We start from the raw sequence: 20039 nt of genomic DNA on the forward strand, positions 1-20039 counted from the left end.
AAATAGATGTAAACGGCTGAACAAATAAGCTACAAAATTCATTGACGATTTTAACATTTAATTTCATCTACTTATTTGTACTATCCTGGTTTCTATTCGTATGGAAGTTGATAAAGGCAACAAATATCGATATTAATTTTCTATGATTCACAGTAACAAATGTGAATTGGCAACTGTACTCACTCTATACTACTTTATAATCATGCAGTTCTTTTTTAAATTGCCATGTGATATTTATTTGTATTCATGTAATAAGTTCAACTTGATGGGTAGAATTCGAAACCTCTGGCAAACCAACAAACTCTCTAATGAAGGTGATTGTTTTTAAAGGTATGTTCATTGCGAAAAGCATTATGTTTCTTAGCTTTCAGTAACAAAAAACATTTTTACTTGAAATTAAATCACCCAAAAAAACACTCAAAAATGAGAATTTTTGGACTATTGGCAACATTTGCGCAATCATTCCCACCTGACAACACCGTCAAATTCAATTTGTTGACATCAGTTTTGTCAATAAACAAATATTCGCGCGTAGATACAAACTTGGAATTATTAATTCAATCTACAGAATTTAATTGAAATACTTGATGGCAGAGGGTGAAGTAAAGGAAAAAACTGATGAACATAAGAAAGTTGTTCACACCTACCCTCTTATAAGGGTGAGTCACTCTTAGTTGTAGAGATATTGATTGGAAGTTTTGTGACAAGAATAGGGGGTACTGGTCTGACAGATTGTATTTATCTTTAAGTAATATTGGCCAGTGTGGTAAATTCCAGCATAATAAATGGATTGTTTCCCTATATTTGTATACATTTTGATTGAGGCGGAAATTATTTATAATTACAAGATAAGAATGTCTTGAATATTTATAACAAAGAAAGATATAATCCTACATCTATGAAACATGTTTTTATTTTAATGATTTTTGTACTTGACAAACTTTTTCTAGCATTCAGACATGCCAGAGGAAATCAAAACGGAATCAATGGAACTGGTCGTAACGGCTTGTGAAAAGTTCTCTTCGAATAACGAGGTAACTCTTTCACAACATTGCAATAAAAGTCGACTACTCCTAACCGTGTTCTAGGCAGCAGCGAGAATGATAAAAGAAGAAATGGACAAAAAATTCGGCCCCCCCTTCCACGTTGTGGTAGGAGAAGGTTTCGGCTTCGAAATATCCTACGAATGTTCAAATCTCCTCTACATGTTCTTCGGCGGAAACCTGGCCATCTGCATATGGAAGTGTTGAGGTTCGGCTCCCAATTTTCCTAAATCTGTTCTTTTTATATGCTCAGTAGGCCAGAAAAATCAAACTAGTCACGTGAATAACAATATACTTTATTTTTTTGTATAACTATAGAATATAGTATATAAAACATAATTTAAAATATTTATAAAGCTCTTCATTAGTATACTAAGAGTGTTCTAACTTAGCAGAACTCAGTCAATTTGAAATACAGGGTTTAGAAAGATTTAGTACAAATACTGAATGTACGACGGCACTGTATACAGGGTGTACTGAATGTCGAGAGTTTGGAAACGAGGTACAGGTTTTGGTGGAATTGTACACCCTGTATGCTTCTTCATCAACTTTCCTTGAAATAGGAGCTTTCAGTATCAAATATAGTTGGGTTAAAAATTCTAGCATAATTTTGGACTTGATTAGACTTGTTCAACATTTGTTCTCACTTTTGCACTGCAAAAATACTTCAAATTGTTGAAAAATATAGTGCTACATCATGATATAATCTCTCTAAATAAGGTATACAGTGTGAGTCGATGCAACTGTGTCGAATATAACTTATTTTTAAGCCAAAGAAGAATAATAAAATTAATGTTAATTCGATTTTCATGTTTTCAATCAATACTTCATCTTTCGTTAGCATTTGAGTAGAAACTGAACTTGATGGAAATACTGCGGCTTACGAACTCTTCAGGATGATTGAACGGCATTTGAGATCATCGACAGAATTGAAAAAAATTCAACAGTTCCACTTGCTTGCCCAATAAAGCCGACCGTCCCGTTATGTTTTTTTCGATAAACCAAATTAAAGAAACGAAAGATTGTTATTTCAGTAATTGCACAGTCCATGAAACCTATCTAGTCTAGTGTTATTAAAAATTACAAAATACAAGGAATATTTCACATCTAAATATCTTATTGAAAATAAATTTTTAGTTTTTCTAACTCAGATTCGATTGGGATTGGTAGCTTAGAATTTACAAAAATTTTACTGAAAATATGCTCACTTTTTACGGACATTATTCATGTTTTTCGTTGTGAACGTTGAGTGAAGAAAAATTGGGAGTCATATTCGTATTTTCCCTAAAAAGTTTCAAAGCATATTAAAAACTTGATAAACTCTAAACAGATCAGATTTAGAATTCTGACTGAAGTGGGATAAATATAGTCTCGAGACAAGATTTCTATTTGAAAATAATACATTTCATTTTAAAATAAAAGTGATATCCTTGAAAAACTTCTAAATTCCGCAGCAAATGTCAGAATTTCAAGTTTTCAACTGAATTTTTTCAATTGCCAATTGAAATTCGCAAATAAAAGAAGACTCCAAATGTAGAATTTTCATACTGAGATTCATATGAAAGTTACAATTCCATATTGAATGTCATAATTTCGAGCTATTAAAAGGTGATAAAAAATTGGAATTCACAAATTTAAAAAAAAGAAAATTGCATGAAAAGTCAAAATTCAATCTATTGAAATAACTTTTCCTCAACCAGAAAAAAATGATGTCGCTCGACGTGCGTTTCGCGAACCAAGTTGGCATCATCAGGAACAATCATCTACTGATGATACTAACTCAGCGAAACGCGCGTCGAGAATTAAAAAAAATGAATGCCATAATTATGGGATATGAGTCAGGATGTCCAGTATAAAATATGAATTTTGAGATAAAATTGGAGTTTTAAGATAAAATTTAAATTTCACAAATACAAATTCCAAGAAGATAAAAGAAGCAATTCCACATTGAAAATATTATTATTATATTAAAAACGGGAATGAATTCCTCATTGAATGTCATAATAATGGGATATAAATCAGAATGTCCAGTAAAAAATTGGAATTTTGAGATAAAATTGGAGTTTTAGGATAAAATTCAAAATTCACAAATACAAATTCCAAGATGATAAAAGAAGCAACTTCACATTGAAAATATTATTATTATATTTGAAACGGGAAATCCTCATTGAATGTCATAATTATGGGATATAAGTCAAGATGTCCAGTATAAAATTTGAATTTTGAGATAAAATTGGAGTTTTAAGATAAAATTTAAAATTCACAAATACAAATTCCAAGATGATGAAAAAAGCAATTCCACATTGAAAATATTATTATTATATTAAAAACGGGAACGAATTCCTCAGTGAATGTCATAATAATGGGATATAAATCAGAATGTCCAGTAAAAAATTGGAATTTTGAGATAAAATTGGAGTTTTAAGATAAAATTTGAAATTCACAAATACAAATTCCAAGATGATGACAGAAGCAATTCCACATTGAAAATATTATAATTATATTAAAAACAGGAATGATATCCTCATTGAATTCATGATTATGGGATAAAAGTCAGAATGTCCATTATAAAATTGGAATTTTGAGATAAAATTGGAGTTTTAGGATAAAATTTAAAATTCACAAATACAAATTCCAAGATGATGACAGAAGCAATTCCACATTGAAAATATTATAATTATATTAAAAACAGGAATGATATCCTCATTGAATTCATGATTATGGGATATAAAAGTCAGAATGTCCATTATAAAATTGGAATTTTGAGATAAAATTGGAGTTTTAAGGTGAAATTTGAAACTTACAAATATAAAAATTCCAAGATGATGAAAGAAGCAATTCCACATTGAAAATATTATTATTATCATATTAAAAATGGGAATAAATTCCTTATTGAATGTAATAATTATGGGATATAAGTCAGAATGTCCAGTATAAAATTGTAATTTTGATAAAAAAAATTGAAATTTCCAAATAAAAATTCCAATATGATAGAAGCAATTCCACATTGACAATATTATTATTATTATATTAAAAAAGGGAATTCCTCATTGAATGCCATAATAATGGGATATAAGTCAGAAAGTATAGTATAAAATTGGAATTTTAGGATGAAAATTGAAATTTACAAATAAAGATCAAAATTTGATAAAAGACAAAATTGCATATTAAAATTCCGAATTCCATAATAAATGAAAAATTTTTAAATTTCGACTCCAACATTATTAAATTTGAAATAAAATATATACAATGAGCTGAAATTCATATTAAAACATGGAATTCCCTGATAAAAACCAGAATCCTGAATTTGAGATTGGAATTTTGAGATAGAATTTGTATCCTAGCGAAAAATTCCAAAAATGAGTTGATAAAAAAAAAAAAAAATTATAAAGATTATAAAAGTCTACATTCTGAGATAAAAGTTGGAATTTGGAGAAAAAAAACAAAATTTCAATATGTCAAAAATCCCAGCTGAGAATTCTAGGTGATAATTCCGAAATAAAATTCGAATTTTATAGAAAATTATCGGAGTTATGGAGTAAAATTAAGTTTCGTAGTGATCCCCGACAAAGTCATCAAAATCAATATCGAAGACTTTTGACAAAGCCTCGTAATAACGAAGATAAGCCGCAACAGAGTTTTATCGATTTTCTACAAAATAAACAATTCTAAAATCACTCCCGAACAACGAAGAATTCGATCTTGTTCAACCTAGGTTAAAACTAAGCTTGATCCCGTGTTTTCGTAACATTAAAAAAAGGTCAACTTGGAATATGAAGATCGGCAGAAACCCCCCTACAAGGACGGCTATTGGCTCAAGGAGTACTTCGTTACGATGTCCTTCGTGAACTTGGCAAGGTGAAACGCTATATCCCTGACGTTTCCAAAATGAACTTCCGTCGATTTCATGTCGCCGTTCTGCTGCGACACTTGAAGCGCTAAACATTCCGGTTGGAGCCTAGAAACCAGCTCCAGCATCAGTTTCATCCTCTCGCTTTCAGTCTCCTAAAATGTACACATCAATGAGGGAAAAAGTGACCAAGTCCCAACTTACTTTCGGCAAAAAGGAGGCCAACTTCACGATGGACGACTTTACTTTCTCTGCGCTAGCTGCGCATTCTTCTTTGTCCGGTTCTTGGATGCTCCTGCACAACTGTTGAATCGTCCTGGTTATTTGCTCGGTACATTGAAGGATGGTCTCCCTGTTCTGGGACATGCTGTACAGGCTTTGAGTTACGTTTCTTCCAGACTCGCTTTGTTTTGCCTGGAATAAGAGGAAACTATGACACAAAAACAATACTTTTGAATTCAATATTGTATAGGACTATTTCGATTTGTTTTGATGCAAAATTTAGGTGCCTATTGAAAGATAATTCCAAGATACAGTATTGGTCGACAGAAAACCCAAAATATTTGATAGTAGTAGCGGAGGAAACCTGCAGACCATGGCTAATAAACCCGGAAACGCATGTAATGGCAAAACTGTGTTTGGCCACAATGAAGGGATTACAAGAACCTCGTCTGCTTACCACGAACAGGAATTTCAATGCCCTGTTTTGAAGAACAAAAACAGACTCTACACAAGTTTTAGTGATTTATTTATTCACGGGCAAGCCCATTTAAAGTATAGATTACAATGTTAAATTATACGTCTATACTTTGACATGGAAAAAGCACTGATGCACTAAAAATTAGGGTAGAGCATGATATAGGCAAAGTTAAACAATGGTGTGATGAAAATTTATTATCTTTCAATATATCAAAGACTAATATAATGTCCTTTAAATGTAACCTGGACCATATAATTCTTGAAGAACACATCATTGATCATAAACTAGAGAACAAATTTTCAAGCCTCAACATAGACAACAAATTAAAATTTGGAATGCATATTATTATACTATGCAAAAAAGTATCCTCAAGTTGTTATGCGATAAGGTCTATCTCTAACTCTTTGGACTATCGCTCTACTAGAAAAGCATACGTTGCACTTTTCGAATCCCACTTGTGGTACGGAGTTAGTTTCTGGGGGAGCAGCTGTCAAAACTTAATGAGTCAAGTTTTCACAATTCAAAAAAAAGCAGTAAGATTCATGTCCAGAGCTAGAGTCTAAGATTCCTGTAAACCCCTTTTTTTAACTCATCACATTTTAACAGTCTACAGTCTCTTCATTTCAGAAACAGTCTGCCTAACGCAACAAAAAGCACAAAGATAACATCTCGAACTCAACTGAAAGTTATGCCATTCGTCTCACATTCAATATTCCTTCATTCAAATTAAAAATTCGATTCTTTATAATAGCAAAAAATATTTCAATCAGTAAATTAACATGCTACAAACAGTTTCGAAAAAGAGTAAAAAAAACTTCTGCTAGATAAAGCTTATTTATAGTATTGAGGATTTTTTTTTGGATGGCTTCGCAAATTATAAAAATTTTTATCACAGACTTTTACCATAGACTTTTTGAAGTGTGCTTGAGCCATATTAATATCTCGTTTTAAATTCTTGACCTTTATGTTAATGTTTCAGATTGTTTTAGTTCTTAGCCTGCTTTGTCAACAAAACCTTAACTTTTATGACAATAAAGCTTTTCTGACTCTGACTCTATAATTAAAATAAAATCAGATAAGGTTCTGAATTACAAATTCCAACTAAGAATAGCTTAAGGGGTAATAGTCCGGTCAAATTAGACTAAAAATAAGAGTGAAGGTACATAAATTTACAACAAGCTGCAAACGCGTGTAATTGTTCAAAACATAGTTGAAAATAAGATTTTAAAATTCCGAATGATTGCGATGCCTGGAAAAAAATTTATTCGAGGTCAAAGGTCAATAATCTCGAAAAAAATTGGTTTTTCGCGATTTTCAGGAAAACGATAAGTTTTATCATATAATAACTTCAAATAAAAATTGTAGATCATAAAATTATCTACAAAAAATGTATCAATACTTTTTTTTCTTAAAGCCACCGTGTCTGAGATACGACGAGTCAAAAAGTTGTAATCGGTAATCTCGGTTCATTTCAATGTTGAAGGATAAGTTTATTGGCGAAAATATATTGGTTAAACAGGCTAATAACGATGCCGACGTACTGATTATTGAAACAACTATAGAGCAATTTAATTTGACAAATACAACTATTGTTGTTGGTGAAGATGTAGACTTACTCTTACTTCTTACTGCTCAAACTCCACCTGAAAAAACTATTTTCTTGATAAAGCCAGGAAAAGCTCAAAGTCAAACCGAAATATATTCGAAAAGTTTATCTACTTTTGCAGAGTCAAAATCATGTACTATTTTTACACGCAATGTGATACGACGTCTGCATTTTACAGGAGGGGTAGGTAATCTTTAAAATGTTTGAAAAACAAGATTTAGTTCAATGTTCTGAAGTTTTCAAAAAAAGTTATTCGACTCAACAAGAAATTATCACCAACGGGTGCAGTTTCTTCTTTCTATGTGCAAAGCTCCGAAATCGATATGCATGTTTCGTGAGAAACACTAAAAATAAGAAACAGAATCATAAACAAAGCTTTTCAGTTTACAAATTTATGAGTTTTCCTCTCAGAATCGTCCAAAAAATAATTTCCTCGTATATTTACATTTAGAAACACCCTGTATATTAGGATGTCTTTCTAAAAAATAAAATAAAGAATCACTTTCTTTTTTAATATCATCATCTATATCATCTATAAAAAATATATTCACTTCTTTCTTTGCTCAAGTTTGAATTATTTAAAAATTACTTTCAAACAGTGAACGACTATTCTTGAAAATCATTCCCATTAAATACCTGATTTTTCATGGCATGCCAATGCGGCACTTTCCCTAGTCCTTCTCTAGTTTCGTACATACTGGAAGGCCTTTGTATCCTCTTGTTCTGCTTGAAATCCAATTCGTCCAGTATCAGTCCGTTTGTCAATGAGTCCATATTCCCAGCCTGATTCTAAAATGACAATATTGTAATGCTGAATTTACTAAAACGTTCTGGACTACTCCAGAAAAAAATTAAATGTTTACACTTTTCTCAGTAGTTCTAAAAATAATGAGGAGAGGATTGGAGATATTCTGCTGTCGAAAAAAACTGATCTTGCCATCAAATTTTGTGTAAAACATGGAATTAAGAAACACTAATGCACTTACACACTAATGATTGCTTGTTCCTAATTTTTTTGACAAAAATAACACCGTAATCATGCTTCAGTCACTGTATGCACCAGATTTGTTGCCTTGCGACTTTCTTCTGTTCACAAAATTGAAAAGACCCATGAAAGAACAGCGTTCTGTGACGATTGAGAGGATACAAACGGAATCACCGAGAAAGTTCAAGGACATACCAAAATGTGCATATCAGAACTACTTTAAGGATTGGAAAAAAGCGTATTATATCTGAGGGGAGCTATTTTTGAGGGGACAGAATAGAAATTGATGAATAAATCAACATTTTTTGAGAAAAATGAAAATTCACATCATTTTTAACATACAGCGCATATACAGGGTGGGCCATCGAAAACTTGACATGGAGGTTTTGGGTACTAATCTTGCAAATCCGAAAAAACGCTCAGGCAGGTCGATTTTTATTGGGAGGGGGACATTTTTTCCCCGTCACTTCAACCCCTGAGCAGAGAGGTGAAAAACCCATGGAATTTTAATAAGGAAATGGTGTACATTTTTAAAAATTTTGACGTATTTAAAGAGTTCTTTAATTTGTTTCCTACGCAACTTTTTTGTTAATTTTTTAGTTATTCTATAATAAAAAGCATAAAAGCATGATTTTTAGTTCCTTTTTCATTTTTCTAACAGGCAAGTTTTTGATGGAATCAGGTATTTTGTTATGAATATTAATCATAGACAAAGGAACATTTTTCTGTACAAAAGAAAAACGTGTCATTAAGTTGAGAAGACTGTTTTTATTGCGGGTATTATGAGAGTGATTCCTATCAAAAATTTCAAATAATGACATGTTTTCTTTAACAAAAATAACACAAACATACTTGTGAGAGTAAGAATTCTCTTTTCAATAAATATTTCCCTGCAACTCTCTGTTCTAGGTCTAGGAAAATTTTTCTCAAACATTGTTTTTGTAGATTGAATATTCGCTGAGTGTCCCCAGACATTCTCCAAAGGATGATACCATATCTAATGCGACTTTCAACGTATCCATAGTATGCCAGTAGTGCTGCATTTTGAGAAATATTTTGTGATATGACTTTCAAAGCAAAACAGTATATTGATAAAGTTGTTGCAATATTATTTATATGACTCTTCTAGTTCAATTTTGAGTCAATTGTTAAGCCCAGAAAAGAAAATTGAGGAGAAGATTCCAATGTTGTTGATCCATTACTGAGATTACAAACACTACTAGTACCATTTCGTGTAAACGTTATGGCATGCGTTTTATTGGTATTCAATTTCAGATTATGGGCTGAAAAGTAGTCTTCTAGCAGGTTCAGAGAGGAGAAGATATTGGTTTTTTCAGAAAAAGCATCATCTGAACTAAAAATCACAGAGCAATCATCAGCATATTGCACCATAAATTCATTCACAGCGTCTGATACGTTTTTAGTATATAATATATAGAGTAAAGGACCCAAGATTGACCCTTGGGGTACCCCTCTGATTATTTTCACTTTAATTGATGTTATTAGTTCGCCGTTTATTTGATCCCTTTGAATCACGCACTGCCTTCTATTTTCTAGATATGATTTTATTAATTTGAGAGGCAAACCTCTCAAATTAATAAAAACCATAATTTGACAACTTGACACGCAATATTTCATACTCAACACTATCGAAGGCTTTTGACAGGTCCAAATTAACAGCTGTTGTAATTTTATTTTTGTTGATGGAACTTATTATGTTACATAAAGCCTGATAGGTTGCTCTAATGGTTGATTTCTTTTTCCAGACAGACAGAAGATTATTACCTTCCAGAAAGGTTATTAATTTCATGTACATACATTTTCAAAAACTTTACTGATATTGGGAAGAAGTGCAATAGGTCTGTAGTTGTTGAGCTCACTTTTTTGGCCTTTTTTATATATAGCTCTCACATATGCTATTTTTAAATTATCTGGAAAAATACCCGTTGAAAAACATAGATTAATTATATGTGATAAAGGCTCACGAATCTCATGTGCTATATGTTTCAGTAATTTATCAGGGATTCCATCTTCGCCTTAGTATCCAAAACCTCCATGTCAAGCTTTCGATGGCCCACCCTGTATGTATATAATTGTATACATCTATATGTCTGTCTATATCTACCATTTATTTTGATGTGATAACATAATAGTTCAAGCTTTGTCAATAAAATTTTTGTTCATTCTACAATAAAATATACCTTGATTAATTCATGTATAAAAAGCATACATTTTCAAGAGAAATCATATGACACCTTAAAAATTCAGCATGGGCTTGCAATTTACCGCTGACCAAGCTTTGTTTGACTTTTCTAAAAGACAAAGAATTTCTTAATACCTCTGAAATGAATTCCAACGAATCGAATCCGTTATCGCCATTCAATCTTGTCGTTGTTTTGCTCTGCGACAATCGTCCCTTGAGTTCCAAATTTTCCGTCTGCAGAGCCTTTACGCACTGCCTCAACTTGATGACCTCCGCTCGCAAATCTGTGATGGTGTTGTCCGAGTTTTTCAATTGCTTCGTTAACTGCTCCAGAATGACATTAGTTTTGCTGATACTGTCTAAAGACACTACACTATCTTTGTTGTTCGCCGACGGTTTTTCCGACTTGGGAGACTCTGAGGTCTGGAAGAGATTTTAAGGAAAATTACAAACCACACTGAAGATAGATATGAGATCTTTCTGTTTGTTGAAAAAAAAACTATTGAAACACCTACAATTTTCTTCACGTAGCAATTTATTGAAAAAAAAACAACAAATTTGGTTGATTACAAGCGGCAGCTCGTCAGAGGAGGCAAGGGAGGCTTAGCCTCCCCATACAATTTGAGGCTATTCATCGCAACAAATTAAAAGATATTGACAAATAATTATAAGCCTCCGACCGCTTTAAAAAACACAAGCCCCGCGAGACCGATCCAGCCAGCGACATACGTCCCGATTTGTAATTTTAGTTGCAGAAATTATAGCGTTAGAGGAGGCTAGCCTCCAGTTGATCTTCGTTAGTGTACGACTGCGTTTGTTTTTGATTTAATTATACGGACGGGATATGCCGTGACGGACCGAGACTGGAAAATATTTCAGTAAATCGTTTTGGTTTTTCTTGATAATATTTGATATTTGTGTATAAAATAGGCAGTATTTCATTATAGCAGTGCTTTTTGGTAATATTTTTAATGTGTTTTTGAAGTGCTTTCTTTCAATTTCAAGGTGTTTTCAGGTTTTCACTTTTCGGTAATTTTTTTTTCCATTTATTATGGATAAGTTGGACGAAATTAAAAAATCTGACGATATAGTCGATTGGTTGATGACAAATAATTCTAAGTCTTTATCTTATGATAATGAATTTTACATTATTAAAACTCTGGGAAGGCCTCAACCAAATTTGATTTCAATTAAAGCGTCAGATAATCGACAAAATCGAGGATTTAATATTAGTTGGTACGATGAATGCGATTGGTTAACCGGCTTCATTAAACGAAAAAAACTTTTTTGTTGGCCCTGTCTTAGGGATAATAGCAGTGAGTTGATAAAGCAGAGGATTTAGAGGGTTGTGTTTGGGGTTATTGGGATGCCTTAATCTTGTTATTACCGTTAGTACCGAAACGAGTACAGAATTCTAGAACGATCCCTACCGATATGAAAGGCCGGCTTCTCGTCCCAAGAGGGCAGTGGAGTTCAGAAAGTGAATCGAACGGTTAAACAAGGAATTCAAATAATGGAAATAAATTAGGCGTTAGTTGCTAAGTGTTGTAAATATATTAATTTGCGGTAGTGAAATATTGTTGGAAATAAATTTGTTTAAGACAGTAAATTCTTTAAATTGTTACAGTATAGATATATTATCTGACCAATACATTTATGTTCATGTGGATAATAATGTTCAAACATACATGTATGTATACATGTGTATATGTATGTATATTAATATTTTTCTCAAGTTTCAGTTCTGGTTTATCTTTTTTTGTGTGCTCTGTTCATATTTAGTTATGTTATAGTTAGTTTTTTTTAAATATTGCTTTTTTTCCTGCTATAAACATTGTTTGTTTCTTGGAAAAATAAATTGTTATTAATATTGTAATATCTTCAGTAGATTGAAAAGTTGTATTTTCTTATTTGTTCATTAAATCTAACTGTAATTGGTTTCATATATAGTTTTGATGAATAAACTGTATATTCATTATGAAATAACGAATAAATAAATAATTATTATTACCTCGTCTTCGGGAACCATGGCATAGTCGTCGTCATCTGATGGAACCGAATCATACAAGGGATCGTCATCTATGGTAGAGGTCTCTCTGGGTTGCAGGACACCTTCGATGTTGAAAAAATTACATATTTATTATAGTGGGCTATTCAAATTCGATTCTATGAGTGTGGATTTCGTGAGAAGGTTGGTTAAATTGTGGGACATTTGCCTATTATCAATCACCAAAAAATCTAGTTCTTTTGGTTATAAAGATATACGAGGAAATCCGAAATTCGAAATCCTATTTTTTGCTGTATTTTTTCTATTTGCAAAAATATTGAAAATCCGTTTCCATTACATTAATTTACAATGAATTTGGTATGCCTCCGAACAACAATCCTTTCATAAATACCTTTGTCTGATACCATCTGCCTCCTCTGAGTATCCACCAGAATGTCGTAAACCAAGCTTTTCAGCTCGGGAGTAGTGAACCTGGCTAATTTCTGTCTTCCTTGGTTTCTTGTCGTCGATAAAGTTTGGTCTACCGGCAGGAAAGGTACGTCATTCAGGTCCGTAGTATCTGCACAACTGAGCCAAGCTAGAGTGTGGATAATAATCGTAATATTTACCATTCGTTGCATTCAAGAAAAGGGTATATGATGGTTCAACAAAAATTAAAATGTTTCAAAGTATTAATGACTTTGAAAGAATGGTTATCGATTTTCATTCTCTCTATTGAACATGTATGTTTCATTTTTTATGTTATCATTGAAATTAGGTATGTACAAGAAACAGTTTGCTAGACGGACAAAAATAACGTTGTCAAAGATATTTTGCAATTTTGTAACTGCTGCAAGGATAAGAGTACTTAGTCAGTTGCCTCATAGCCATTGATCATCATATATCACAATATAAAAAGTTTTCAAAAGGATACTTACTGGCCTCAGTTTCTCTCCTGTCAACTTCATCGAACACATCCATGGCAAGCTCTTCAAACACATTATTATTAAGCTAAAATACAATTTTGAATCATTGTTAAAATTTTTCGGGAGCAGAAATTTCCCGATACAGACACGCCGTGACATAAATACAGTTTACCTTTTGAAGCTTAGCTAACGACACCGAATTCGACTTGAATCCCGTCTGCGGTATGAAAAAATGAATATCGTTGCTGTGATCTGGTTTACGGAGGGCCAAATAATAACTGAAAGTGTCTGTCACTTCGTACTGGTTATCTATCAATCGACTGACCAAATCTTTATCGGCAAGATATCTAAAAAAATTGTGAATGTAAGTAAATCAACAAAAACTGTCACAAGATGACTGTCCGTGAAGTACCTACTTTGCATAATCGATGGGAGTTTTTCCTTGATTGTCGGGACAGGAAGGGTCGGCGCCGTAAACCAGCAGCAGCTCGACCTGCAATTTCTGATCAGACTTGGTGGCGACATGAAGAGGAGTAGATCCCTTCTCCTAAAATACAAGTATTCAGTACAAAAGTTGAAATATTTTTATTCTTAAATACGTCATGAAAATAATTAGGGTCTGCTCCCAAGGCTAAGAGTCGAAAGGAGGTTTCCAGATTAGGAGTCCTAACGCTAGCATGCAGCTGCTTGCCCAATTCATTTTCAACACTGAGAAGACCGTCTTCATAGTTTTCCTTGAAGGCAAAAGCACACTGCTGGTGTTTGGCTTTTATATATTCCCTCTTGACACTGAAAAATCAACTAAATTGAATAGTTGTGATGCAATTGGAGTGTTATAAGAGTTTTACATAATATTTTACAATATTAGGGGTAGTGTTTTAATGTGGTCTAATGCATATCTATCAGATTATGTCCAAAAGGTGAACTTTAGCGATCTGTCCTTGGTCCTTGACTATTTTTATTGTATATAATTAACAATAATTTTAATGAACGTTTCACTCAAATCAAATCTCTAACTCTCTAGCAATCATGATAAGGCAGAAACTGGTGTTGCTGACAAACTATTATGTAAAATTCCGGCAATTGTAGAATACGTAGAAACTAATATCTTATTCAAACTTGTGTGATTGTTACTGACCTTAAAGGATCTTTAGCATTGGGTTTCTTTTTCATCAATTTCGACCCGTTCTCTAACAGAGTATGTTCCCATATATTATTTGCTCCGTTGTTATTCAATGAATAAACCATCTAAAAACAGTCAATTTAACAATTTGCACCAATTAATCAAGCAAATGCTGCATACGTTCAACTGATTAGGATGCCATTTACTTTTCAGCAGTGACTTGACCTGGGAGATGTGCCTTCCTAAACTTCGATGTATACTGCAGCATTGGGTGCATAATAAGATGCCCTTATTCACGGAGGCCCATGTAGCATCTGCAATTATTCAATAGTGATGTTAATGACTTAATTTCTACTTTTGTATTAGTGACTCACCCGCAGCTCCACAATCACCACACACTTCGATATTCTGCCTAGATTTGGCACGAGACATTTTAAGAAATTACAGATAAATAACAAACAGTTAGAAAACGAAATAAAATAATAAATTGAATAAAACAAAAATATCAACACAACAAAATACACTTCACGCCATTTCAAATGTCAGATTTCAGCCGTCACTGTCAGCTGTCCGTGTTGTCATGAGCGCGTCTACCAAAGATCAGCGATTGAAGCTCTATTTTGATTTGAATGACAGAAGGCAAGCGAGTTCATTCAGCGATATGTAATGCGCATTCAGCGATAATTCATCTATTGATCCATTTGAAATATCTTTGATTTGTTTGACTAAAAATATGAATCGAAATCTTCAGACGATGTGGTGCTGCAGGTTTTACCGGGTTTTCCTGCAGCTGAAAAAGCAAATGCGCCACTGGAATCAATTTTTTTTATTTTTATCGTTATTTTACAATAAAAATTTAATTATTCTTTGCTGAATGAACTGAATTGGCTAAAAAATGTTATGTAGAGAAGTGAAGATAATTCTAGAAATGAGATTTCGAACTCCTGAGTTGATACATATGTGATAATTTCAATTCGATATGTAATTCATATGAAATCAACTTTGATTCATTACAATATATTGTTACAACTGCATCTTCCATCTTTTTCGTTAGTCTTGGTATTTAGTTTGTTACTGTTGGTTAGAAATAAAAATGAAACATAATAGGGTATTTGCTCAAGTATACATAAGGGCAAATTAGAAAATTAATCTCAAATTTATACAATGCGAAAGTCTAGAAGGGCTACAAAAATCAATAAGTTGAAGCTTCTTCATTATCACAGTATTGCCCTTGCCAGGATGCGATATTTCATTTGATAAAAATAAATTCCGAAGTCCCAAGAAGTGGCTTAGACACTTTTGATGCATGTTTCATGTCACTTTGTTTCTGAATTTTATTGTTCTGTGTTCAGTGTTCTTGTTTCAATTCATTTTAGGTTATGTTGTGTAAAACATATTTTAAATAAAAGATTTGAAATTTTATTCGACATGCCTTCTTGTTCAACAAAATGTGGACGTAACGCCACCTTAAAAGTAAGACTTTGTTAATCATTTATTACTTCTATACAACACCATAAAATTTCAGAGACCAAAAACTGGCGATAAATTGTGCAAAGACTGTTTCTTCGAAGCCTTCGAGAACGAAGTTCACTTCACCATCACGAAGGCAAAATTATTCACCCCGAACTCTACTGTAGCAGTTGCCGCTTCCGGAGGAAAAGACTCCACCGTCCTAGCTTACATCCTAAAGTTGTTGAACGAGAAGTACAACTACCAGTTGAAATTGATACTTTTATCGATCGACGAAGGCATCACAGGCTATCGCGATGATAGTTTGGAGACCGTCAAGAAAAACCGAGATGATTACGAGATGCCTCTGAAAGTAATGTCTTACAAAGATCTTTACGGGTGGACCATGGATGAGATTGTAGCAGAGGTAAGTTTTTTTCGATGAACATTCAGTAAACATAACCGTCATACATTTTTCATATTTCAAAGCTAATTTTATCTTTACTGTTTTATTGGACTTTGTTTTTCTCTTGCAGATTGGGAGAAAAAATAACTGCACTTTCTGTGGAGTTTTCCGAAGACAAGCATTGGATAGAGGTGCCAACCTACTCAAAGTGGACTACTTAGCTACTGGGCACAATGCCGATGACATAGCCGAAACTGTTTTGATGAATGTCCTAAGAGGAGACGTTGCTAGATTGAGTAGGTGTACTTCTATTATTACAGTGAGTGATAACAAATAATATTAATATAATAATTCTAGTTTTTAATCTATTTTTCTTTCTTAGGACAGTGGGGATGGCATTCCTAGAGTTAAACCCTTGAAATACTGCTACGAGAAAGAGATAGTCATGTACGCCTACTTCAAGAAACTAGTTTACTTCTCAACGGAATGTATTTTTGCCCCCAATGCCTACCGAGGCCATGCCAGAGTACTTCTTAAAGATCTAGAAAAAATTGATCCTTCGGTGATAATGAATATCATCCATTCAGGTAATTTATTTATTAGCTCGGTTAAACAGTTTGGTAAAATTTTGTTTTTCTGGCTCTTGCTAGTTTTGAAATGGTTTTTTATTAGGACTTGAAAATTTTTGTCTGACGTTCATAATTCTGACGTAAACTTGGAGCTTCTTTTAAAGATATGATATGATATGTTGAATGAAACAAACTACAAACAAAGCACATTCTTAATGACAAAAAAGGAGGTTGCATTACTAATCTTTTTGAAATTCATATAAGACACCACATTCATTTTTAGTTTAATTTTTTCTGCAGTGCCAACAGAAACAACGAAAGAGCCTTTAATATGAATTGGAAAGGATATATTTTTAAGAGAGATCAATTTTTGGTATATATTAACATTGAATTATACAAAAAGAACTTTTTTCTTATTCAGTTTGTACTCCAAACATTCGTTTTGGAGTTGAATCAGATATTACTCTCAGGATTGCTACACAATATAGTGTATGAAAGAGGTAAAATTTCACTTATACGACAGACACACTGTCAAGTTCTACTTTAAATGATTGGTAACAAATTGCACTTGCATGGAACACTGTCATCCTCACTGGCGGACATTGATGTTTCGGAGTAAGACACCGAAATATCTATGTCCAGCATTAAAGTTTTATAGTTAAAAAAATTAACAATGTTTTAAGTGTTTTTTGACATGTCATGCTTACACTGTATGTTAAATTCGGGAATACATTTATTTTATTCATGCTATTTTGTGAATTTAATTGAAAACCTGTTGCTAATTGGAAAAATGAACATTTACCAATTTACGTTCTTTTCAGGGGAATCGATAAAAATCAACGAAACGGCCAATATGCCAACTCTTTCAAACTGTTCTCGTTGCGGTTACGTCTCTTCACAAGAAGTGTGCAAAGCCTGTGTCCTGTTGGAGGGCTTGAACAAGGGTCTCCCGAAATTGGGCATTGGCAAATCCAGCAAAGTCAAAAGGATACTGCAGGAATACCAACAGAAAGACAAAGCTTGTAACTCAAATTCTAAAGGATGCGACAGGGAGAAGGGGGTAAAAAATAAAACATGCTCTTCTTGCGCACAATGTATGGAACCTTCACAAACAAATGTTAAGTCTTTAGAGGAGTTAACAATATAATTTATATACATTTTTATACTATTTACAAAATAAATGAGCTGTTGAACGTTCAATGCTTTTGATTGAAAAGTCAAATCACATATGCTACGTTTTTTGTCTCGATGTTGGCTCGGCATACGGGGCACTGATCTGAAATATCCACAGAGCAGTCTTCGCATAGACATACATGGCCACACGGTAACAGAATGATCTGGAACAATGATTTATTCATCATCAGATGGTCTCAATTAGATTAAACTAACCTCTTTAGGATTGGTCTTGCACACCACGCAGATCTGATTTTCACTCAAATCCTCATCCCTCAATCTCCTCCTCCTCTCTCTCCTTGATTCCTCCAACAATAATTTTCGATCAGCGGCTTCTTTCTTTTCTGCCTTGATTTTCCAATATTTTCTCAGAATTAATCCCCCCACGACGACACCGATTGCTCCAAATATTATACACAGGAGCCTGTAGTTTTTTTTAGAGCCTTCCAGTTTTTTAATCAGAGACGTAACTTGCATGTTTGTTAGATAAAAGGGGGCACCGTTTGACGGAGGCTGGAGTTTTAGAGTTCTATCTTTTCCCAGAACTAGTTCTCCTATACCAGTTATCGTCACTCCATTCCGGAGCATTTTCTCTGTGGACTGTACCCCCCGTTGACGAATACCGGCAAAAAAGCTCCAAATGTGGTCAACGACGCTTGGCACCGTGGGGTGGAAGTTGTCAGAGATCACATCCATATCTAAAAACCAGCTGAACATTTCATTATCCGACCTAATCTGAATTCAATAAATGGATTTCGACTTCTGAGGAACAGGCTGTTTCTACTGCAACTAGATAGCATACTAACCTAAGACATCCGCAGCAAGCGGCTCGCAAATTTCAATCTGTATTCCCTTGACTTCCAGGGCGAAGGGCATAACATTGTGCACTTCCTGAATAACCCTTTCCGAATCCGCCCAAAAGCCCGTCGTGCTTCTCTGAATCACATGCTCCTTTATCCTCAAGAGCTGGACTACACCGGTAACATTCGGATTGCTGTTGCTTATTATGGGGTTCCCTAGCGGTTTTACTATTCCCCTCACCGAAACATAAGACAACTTTCCGTCGGGGTGAGTGCCGACTATGTCTTTCAGTTCCTTGCCAATTTCCAAGTAGGGAGCACCCTGTATCATCGCCATAGCATTTTTGTTTTTGTAATACTGTTTAATGCAAGCTACGAGGATTAGGGAATCTATCCCGAGAGCAATGGATTCGGCTATGTACTCCATAGCTCGAGATTGAACGGGAATTTGAAATGTGTTTTCGAATGATTTTTGTCTCCCGGCTATAGAGCAGTTAAATTCCCAAATGATTAGTTAAAGCCATTTCATAACATAACCATCTAAATTTTTTGAAAGTTTGATGTTTTGACAATTGTTCTGTTATTTGTCAAAATTTGGCCTCGTTCATCAATATCACTTGCCAATTTTTTCCATTTGTTTTTATTATTTTCAAAACCATCTGCGGTCAACAAGTTACTCAAATGTAAATTCTTAACTGAAACATTTTTTTTAATCAAATTTCACTTCATATCAGCATATTATCTGTATTTCAGTTGTACCTACTCAAGAAGTGTTCTTTATATCTGAAGTTATAAAAAACATAATACTGAATCTAGGTATGACTTACTGAAAAATTAAATAACCTAGGGGTATGAATACTTTCAAGTTATGTTGTGACTCCATCCTATTACATTCAGTATAAAAATATGTAACTGAAAAGTGGTATTATTGAAAATGATAATTATACCAGATTTTTAGAGCTTATTTACAATTACAATTACCCGAAATTACACTGTGAAGGTTATATCTAAGCCTTCTTGAAGTAACTTCCTTGAAGTGAAAAGTTTAGTATATGATAAAATTCAATATCAAATCCATTATTTTTTCTACTTGAATTGCAGTTTTGACTATTTATGTGTTTGGTGAGTGTGATTTATTTGAATAATTTCAGTAATTTTCAGGCGTTAGAAAGATTGACTCAGCTAATTACGGTAACATCAACATTTGAACTGCACCGAG

General features: G+C 33.4%; 4 protein-coding genes across 4 annotated transcripts; 2 read left to right on the plus strand and 2 right to left on the minus strand.

The window, feature by feature from the left end:
* The first annotated feature begins 482 nt into the window (after positions 1 to 482).
* LOC111504061 (dynein axonemal light chain 4) lies at positions 483 to 1391 on the plus strand. The gene is made up of 3 exons (XM_023158543.2): positions 483 to 659; positions 951 to 1034; positions 1089 to 1391. Exons 1-3 carry the CDS (start codon positions 588 to 590, stop codon positions 1248 to 1250), a joined length of 318 nt encoding a protein of 105 aa, XP_023014311.1. The 5' UTR covers positions 483 to 587; the 3' UTR covers positions 1251 to 1391.
* On the minus strand, positions 1324 to 14982 carry Git (ARF GTPase-activating protein GIT1). The gene is made up of 13 exons (XM_023158542.2): positions 14798 to 14982; positions 14604 to 14737; positions 14439 to 14548; positions 13900 to 14089; positions 13717 to 13847; positions 13473 to 13647; positions 13313 to 13385; positions 12787 to 12972; positions 12399 to 12499; positions 10523 to 10810; positions 7836 to 7988; positions 5098 to 5307; positions 1324 to 5048 (listed from the first exon to the last, which is right to left on the minus strand). Exons 1-13 carry the CDS (start codon positions 14853 to 14855, stop codon positions 4851 to 4853), a joined length of 2007 nt encoding a protein of 668 aa, XP_023014310.1. The 5' UTR covers positions 14856 to 14982; the 3' UTR covers positions 1324 to 4850.
* Positions 14983 to 15764: 782 nt separating this feature from the next.
* Ctu1 (Cytosolic thiouridylase subunit 1) lies at positions 15765 to 18047 on the plus strand. Its single transcript, XM_023158544.2, has 5 exons — positions 15765 to 15896; positions 15949 to 16299; positions 16409 to 16597; positions 16661 to 16865; positions 17669 to 18047. The coding sequence occupies exons 1-5, from the start codon at positions 15852 to 15854 to the stop codon at positions 17992 to 17994; spliced, it is 1116 nt and encodes a 371-aa protein (XP_023014312.2). The 5' UTR covers positions 15765 to 15851; the 3' UTR covers positions 17995 to 18047.
* Mul1 (Mitochondrial E3 ubiquitin protein ligase 1) lies at positions 17928 to 19433 on the minus strand. The gene is made up of 3 exons (XM_023158545.2): positions 18827 to 19433; positions 18237 to 18718; positions 17928 to 18184 (listed from the first exon to the last, which is right to left on the minus strand). The coding sequence occupies exons 1-3, from the start codon at positions 19245 to 19247 to the stop codon at positions 18065 to 18067; spliced, it is 1023 nt and encodes a 340-aa protein (XP_023014313.2). The 5' UTR covers positions 19248 to 19433; the 3' UTR covers positions 17928 to 18064.
* Positions 19434 to 20039: the final 606 nt, after the last annotated feature.

This window comes from Leptinotarsa decemlineata, unplaced genomic scaffold (assembly GCF_025532065.1).
Source record: "Leptinotarsa decemlineata unplaced genomic scaffold, Ldec_3_MD MMD2_P_RNA_scaffold_12, whole genome shotgun sequence".
Classification (NCBI taxonomy): Eukaryota; Metazoa; Arthropoda; class Insecta; order Coleoptera; family Chrysomelidae; genus Leptinotarsa; species Leptinotarsa decemlineata.